The sequence below is a fragment of the Oratosquilla oratoria genome, chromosome 13 (assembly GCF_046742065.1).
Source record: "Oratosquilla oratoria isolate Oo_2021 chromosome 13, ASM4674206v1, whole genome shotgun sequence".
NCBI classification, from domain to species: Eukaryota; Metazoa; Arthropoda; class Malacostraca; order Stomatopoda; family Squillidae; genus Oratosquilla; species Oratosquilla oratoria.
Window position 1 is genome coordinate 40,611,277 of NC_134789.1, and position 7,500 is coordinate 40,618,776.

The 7,500-nt window shown below is 44.4% G+C and overlaps 2 protein-coding genes across 4 annotated transcripts in view; one reads left to right on the forward strand and one right to left on the reverse strand.

Moving 5' to 3' along the window:
* LOC143032136 (uncharacterized) overlaps positions 1-7,500 on the forward strand; it is a 78,638-nt gene that overhangs the window by 51,836 nt on the left and 19,302 nt on the right. The window lies entirely within an intron of this gene.
* Positions 1-7,500, reverse strand: part of LOC143032096 (uncharacterized) — a 13,214-nt gene that overhangs the window by 1,660 nt on the left and 4,054 nt on the right. The window contains exon 3 of the mRNA XM_076196550.1: positions 1-115. This exon is cut by the window's left edge and continues 720 nt beyond it. Coding sequence (XP_076052665.1) covers positions 1-115 — 115 coding nt within the window. The remainder of the gene's footprint in view (positions 116-7,500) is intronic.

The following is a 7,500-nucleotide window of genomic DNA, read 5'->3' on the forward strand; positions in this document are numbered from 1 at the left end:
TTCTTCAGGGACGTGGATGTCAAGGTTTCTGAGTGTGTTGCACACTGTAGTGACGAGGTTGCGTCCTCCTGGTCGAAGTGGGAGGCGGGGTGCACTGTCAGGTTCGAGCGACGCTCTGATGGTAGCAGTAAAGTTTGGGGACAGATAGGGCGATCGGAGGCATTTTACAGAGAGAATGGCCATGTTGGCATATATTCTCTCTACAAGCGAGGGTAGACCAAGTTCACTTTGCATGTTAACGATGCGAGTCGAAGGAGGGCAACCTAAGATAAATCTCATTACTCTATTTTGGAATTTTTCGAGAGGTTCCAAAGCTCTCCTGGGAAGTTGACAAAGGGCAGGTGATAAGTAGTCAACGAGTGATCGAAGAAATGTGGTGTATAGAGTTCTGACCATTGGTAATGAAGCGCCGGTGGAATTTGTGGCAAGCCACTTGATAGGGTTAAAACGGGCCTGCAGACGATCAAGGAGATCATTAACAAGGGGATGGATACGTTGTCGAGTCGGTATGGCTGGAGTGATCCGGGCTGGTACTCCAAGGTATGTGTACTGTGTGCAATGAGGGATAACATCACCTCCCATGTTGAACGTCGGTAGTGCCTGGAGAGTACGAGATGAAAATATTCTGCTCTTCTCAGGGGAAATGATGAGACCACAAGCGGTAGTTGACGTGTAGAAGCCATTTAGGACGAATTGGAGGTCAGCGGGCGAGTTGGAATGGATGCAGATGTCGTCCGCGTAGCAGAGAAGGGTTGTACCGGGAACGTTAGGAAGAAGTGAGAGTAAGCGGTGCATCAAGACGTTAAAAAGAAATGGACTTAGTACGCCACCTTGCGGGGTACCGAGTTTGAACTGCTCGTAGGAACTGCACACACCTCGAAAGAGAACACGTGACTTTCTGTTACTCAGATAACCTCGAATCCATCGAAGGAGGTTTCCTTGCACTCCGAAGGTAACCAGCTGGTCAAGAATTATTTCATGGTTGGCTACATCGAAAGCACTTTTGAGGTCCAGGAAGGCAACTACGCTGGTGGGAGAGAGGCGGGTGTAGAGCTCAGTAAGGCAGTGGTGCGTACTTCGACGTGGGAGGAAACCATACAGCTGCGGGGAGAGTTGACCTTGTAGACGATTCATGAGCCGGGCAAGGATGATACGTTCAAGCATCTTGCTGAAGCATGAAGTTAGGGAAATGGGCCTGAATTTATCAGTACCTGGTTTCGGTATCGGAACAATCGTGCTTAAAGTCCAGGCTGCAGGTACATGTCCACGAAGGAGGCAGAGGTTGAAGAGGCGAAGGAGGGGGTTGCCAGGAACTTCCAGTAGGAGTTGGAGCACTTGGTATGTAATGCCGTCATCCCCGGGGGCAGAAGTTTTTGTATTATCTATTTCTAGTAGTAATTCATTCTCCGTAATCGGGACTTCGTCTTCATCATCTGGGTGCAGAAGATCAGACATTAGTAGGAGATTACTGGTGTTGAGAAGAGAGGAGAGTGCCTCTTGGATATGCGTAGGAAGATTGTAAGTCTGTGACTGTGACGACCATAAAGTAATGAGGTCCTGGGCGTAGGCGGCTGGACTGTGATGGAGGGCGCTGGGAGGTTGCTTCTTAACGACCCTTTTTACAAGGCGCCACATGGTCGCGATACTAGTCTGGTGATTTATGGAATCAGTGTATTTCTGCCAAGACTCTTTGTAGGCACAGTTCTGGAGGGCGACCATATTATCCCGTGCTATTTGGTACTGATGTAAAGAATCAGGTGTGGGTTGCGTCTGAAAAGTATGACCAGTAGTCTGTGTAGCTCTCTCCGCTTGGATAATACGGTGGTCCAACGTCCATGAGTGAGGTACAGGGCGGCGTGGTAGGTGAGCTTTGGTTACATAGCGGCTGTAGAAGTCGTGTGTGGTATTCACTAAGGACGTGTATAGTGCGTCGGGGGATAGGAAGTCAAATGTGGGAAGGAGACTAGAGATGTACGAAATATACGTAGGGCAATATTTAGGAGGAATGGATATACGGGTCCGGTGATGAGGAGTTGGAATCCGAGATGGTATGGAGTAGTATAAACTAAGAGCAATATGGTCGGAGAAGAGAGAAGGAATTGATTGACAGGCGACACGGGATGGCACGAGGCCAGACGTGATGATGTGGTCAACTGTGCCTCCACGTGCATGTGTGGCTCCACCAGTTTCCCATCGTGTGAGTCGGTACCGATGTATGTAGTTGAGTAGAGGGATTCCACTACGGTTGGGGACAGGGGAGGCATCACCAAGAGCAGGATGTCGAGCGTTGAAATCCCCCATATAAATCACTCCACGATTTGTAGGTACTGGGAGGGCAACAAGATTAATAACACCAGGGGCAGAGTATACGTTGCAAAGTCGAAGTTTACCATTGCCCACAGTGACTTCAATTAACTGAAAGGTCATAGTAGTATCCCTGGAGCATCGAAGGAGCTTGTGTGGCATGGATGCGTGGACGTAAGAAATGAGGCCATTCCTGGCTGGATGTATGTACGAGACATAGCCAGACAGCGTAGGTGCTGTGTCGCATGGCTGAGCACCACCGGGAAAGGCTTCTTGAATAAATATTATCTGGGGGTGATGGCGATGGACATATGTCTTCAGTGCAGTGAGTTTCGTGTTATGGCGTATTCCGAAAGCATTCCAGGAGATGACGTGAAGCGATACGAGATCAGAGAATCTTATTACTATGTGCTTTGCGAGAGCCGGAAGAGGTTGGTGTTTGAATGTGGGCGCTGCCAGGCGGAGCATGGGTAGAGGAGTTCAAAGGCGACGAGAGCTTTTCTAGATGGGAGGCAACTGTATCAAGTCGCTCTGTAAGGGCTGTGACAGAGGTGATAACAACTTTGTGAGATTCAACTAGACTGGCAAGTGTGGTTGCTGTGGTAGCCTGTTGGTTAACTAAACTTTCGATACGGGCATCTATGGCATCGAATCGCTTCGTGAGGGCTGAACAGCGGGATTCGAGAGATGCAACAGCTTGGCGAAGAGCTTGTACTTCAGCAGAGTCCGTGGTGCTGGGCGTCGTGAGAGAGGTGGCTGGAAGTGGTGGTGGTGGTAGTGATGATAGTGGTGGTCCAAGTCTTTGGGAAGTGGCCGTGGGTGTTCGCTTAGTACAGCCATGCCAAACGTTGACCCCTGGTTTATGGCATCGGGGGCACTTCCATCGGGATGTGTCTGGTGGTGGGGATATGGAAAGTTCTGAGGTAGATGCGGAGTCGTCGGGCGTGGTGGGTGGAGTGGGTGGGCGGTGAGGGCAGGAACGAGTGTCATGATTCTCCGCGCACCAGGCACACTTTGCGGGAGCGGAACAGTATCTTGAGATATGTTTGAAGCCCCAGCATTTATAGCACCATGGAATTTCATCTTTCATTTTGCGAAGCTCACAGGGAGGGAGGAAAGGTAGGAAGGGGAACTCTAAGGTAGGCGGCGGTGGTTCAAGTAGGCTCCACGTGAAGACTAGTCGGTTGATTGGCGTCCCATTTTGGACGAATCTGCGAGCTGTATGTATCCCTGGATATTCCTTGGCATGAGAGGCATCGATGCTGACAGGGTATCGAGTGAGGAGGTACGTAGGGAATTTACGTGGTCTTTCCGTGGAGTCCTGGATGACTAGGCGTAAAGATAATATTTCCCCACTCGTGATACTTGTAATGATGTCTTGTCGTTGTCTTGAAACATAGACGAAACGAGATGTAATAGCTGACATCTTCACCTCAGCCAGCTCACGATCGAGACGGAAAGACTTGGCAACGTTGGAGAGCCACCGAAGTTTCACGTCACAGCTTGAGTTGTCAGGGAAAGTTAATTTGACATATTTCTCTCTGGGAGCAAAGGCAGGAGCCTGTGACGGCGAAGTATAGGACGAGATTGGGGGGGTAGGGGTGGGAGATGGTGTGATATCATAAGCTTGTGGCTCTGTCATTGGATTCTTCTTCGATGATTTAGCAGCAGGAGAAGGTGGTGGGCTGCTATTATTGGAGACTTCATTTAGAGTGCGTTTAGCGGGGGTAAATGGTTGTGGTGCAGAGTTGCCAGATGCAGGAGAATTTCCTTGAGCGTGATGGTTGTAAGTCGTAAGTGGGGGCCATATGTTAATTGGATTTTCATCGTCACTCATAGCGAGATCGGCTTCAACGATGGCAATAGCCTGTGGCCCTGAGTAGTCCATGATTACCACACGTTAAGATTATTCACAGGAGTTCAGGATTTATGAGGCAGTATGCGGGGAGAGCGATTCATCCATGTCGTCACAAACCTCTTACTGCGCATGCGCAGACTTGGCCGCCCCTGACCAGGAAGGTCGGAGGGATAATGTTTTCACAGTTATAGACTAAGTTAGTTAATGTTCACACACCGTGATGACAAAAAATGGTAGAGGTGGTCTTATAATATCTCACAGCACACAACGAAGGGTTGGAACACAATAACACTGCCGGAATTCTAACAAAGAGCACGGAGCTCAAAACTGTAGGACCGGTCACACGCCATATTTGTTTTCCAATCCAGAGAGAGAGAGAGAGAGAGAGAGAGAGAGAGAAATACGAGGGAAAGCGTGAGAATGAGAGAAAAAGAGATAGAGAGATATAGACAGATATACAGTGCACACACACACACACACACACACACACACACACACACACACACACACACACACACACACACACACACACACACTTTCAACGAAAGGACGGCTTGACGAACGCTCTGAAGAAAAGTGCAGATTGTGGATACCAACGCAAAGAGAAGTGCCTTTTTGTGTTTGCAGGGGGGGGGGGGAAATTGCTCGTGAGGCAGTAGGTAAGTAGGAAAAGAGGAGAAGGGGAGGGATTGCTGGGGAAATGGAAGGAAATGAGGATGTGGAGGACTTGGCCCAGGCAGACGGGCGTAAGGTCAACATGAAACGACCACCGGATGACGAAATGGCAAATAAAAATGTAAAGATTAGAAGTATAGAGAGGAGAAATACAGTAGAAAGTGACGAGAATATGTTCCAGGGATTTAAAGAGGGTGGGGGGGACACAACCCCCCCCCGACTGATAAGACTAGAGGAGAGAGTTGATAAGGTGATCGAGGACTTGGAACGTAAGTTAGGTAAGGTAGACTCCATCTTCCAGAGAATTGAAAGATTGGAGCAACTAGAGAAGGCTAACAGAAACTTAACTGAAGAAGTAGAGGACCTAAAAAGACAGTTAGGAAATGTAAAGGAGGAGAATGAGAAATTGAAGAAGAATAGTAATGAAAACAGTGAGAAAATAGCTACAGAAGCTAAAAATTGGAGAATAACTCAAGAAGGGAATAAGGTTTCATTCACTGACATAGTCAAACAGCAATTGAAAGAACATAATGAAGACTCAGTTATTAAAGTGATGAGACAGAAGGAGAATATAGTAAGAGAATTAGCTGACAAAAAGAAATGTATAATTATATTAGGAATGGAAGAGAAACATAACCCAGATAGAACCGCAAGAATCAAGGAGGAAAATGAAAGGGTAAGCAGTTTATTAAAATTAGTCCAGGAAGATGAACCAGAAATTATAAAGGAAATTGAGGAAAAATTCAGACTCGGAAAATATAGTACAGATAAGACCAGACCAATTAAGATTAAATTCAGGTCACAAACAACGGCAGAGAAAATTCTATCCAAGACAGGGAAACTAGCAACAAATGATCAATATAAAAAGGTATGGATAAAAAGAGAAATGAATAAGGAGGAAAGAGAGGCAGAAAAACAGAAAAGAATTGAAGCTAAGGCAAAAAACGAGGAAAGAACGGAGTCAGAGAAAGAGAGATTCTATTGGAGAGTAGTGAACATGAAAATAAAGCAGTTCGACATACTAAAGAAAAACATAAGGGAAACAGAGAACACAATGGAAGTGGCAGAAAACTAAGAGTGTCTTACACAAATATAGATGGATTGATAACAGGATTGAATGAACTGAATGATTATTTGAAAGAAAAAGAACCGGACATAATGGGAATTGTAGAAACAAAATTAAAAGGCCCACTACCACCCAACAGTGTAGGACATGATACATACAATTATTGGATTAGAAACAGAGAGAAAAAACAAGGGGGTGGAGTTATGTTCCTGACAAAGAAGGATATAAACGTGAAAGGTGTCATATATGGAAAGAATACAGTAGAGATGATTATGATAGAAGTGGAAGACCGAGATAAGAAGAGCAGAAAATTTGTGATCAATTATGTGCCTCCGAAAACAGCCTCATGGGAGGAGAGTGAACATAAAAGTATGTTAGAGGACACAAAGATAGCATTAACTAAAATAATGGAAGACGGAGGAAGAATAGTTATGATGGGCGACTTTAATTGCAAAGAAATCTGCTGGGAAGAAATGACAGTAAAGAGTGGTGATGACTCATGGGGAAATGCTCTACTTGAGATGATTACTGACCATTCAATGACACAATGGATACAAGAGAACACTAGGTATAGAAATGAAGAAGAACCATCGAGGCTAGACTTAATAATTACATCTGAACCTAGAATAGTGGACAAGATTGAATATAAAACACCAATAGGTAAAAGTGACCACATATTGATTGAACTGGAACTTAATGAAGAAAAATATATGAAAAGAAATGAACAATATAGAAAAGGAAGAATGATGTATGAAAAAACAAACTTTGATAAAATAAGAGAATTCTTCCAACAAGAAAACTGGGAAGAAATATACAAAGAAGAAACATCAGTGGAAGAGAAATGGAATATTTTGACAAAAATTTACAAAGAAGGAGGGGAAAAGTATGTCCCAAGACAAAAACAAGAAAAAGAATATGTAAAATGCTGGTACAATAAAAGTTGTAGGGAGTTAAAAGACAAAAGAGACAAAGCCTGGACCGGATGGAAAAAAGACAGAAGACCTGAAAAATGGAAAATATATACTGGTTATAGAAATGAATATGTACAAAAGTGCAGAGAGGAAAAAAGACAAGGAGGAGTTGAATACACTGAGGAAATGGAAATGGCAGAAATTATGAACAAACATTTTAAATCAGTGTTTACAAGGGAGAACATACAACCTGAAGAGATTGAATGGAAAGAGAAAGTCCCCCTATGGAAGAAATAGAAGTAACGAAGAATGAAATATTGACACACTTGGGTAATTTTGATGTCAGAAAATCGCATGGGCCAGATGAAATAGCAAACTGGATTCTGAAAGAATGTAGGAATGAACTGGCAGACAAAATACATAGCATAATAAGCAGTTCCTTAAAAGAAGGAAAAGTTCCAGAAGATTGGAAAAAAGCAAATATAGTACCTATATATAAAGGAGGAAATAAAGAAGAACCTACCAACTATAGACCAGTCTCTCTAACAAGTACAATAGCAAAAATATGTGAAAGAATTATCAAAAGTAGATGGGTAAAATACTTGGAAAAAAACAACGTACTAAATCCAAGGCAATTTGGATTCAGACAAGGACGATCATGCGTCACCAATTTAATATGTTTCTAT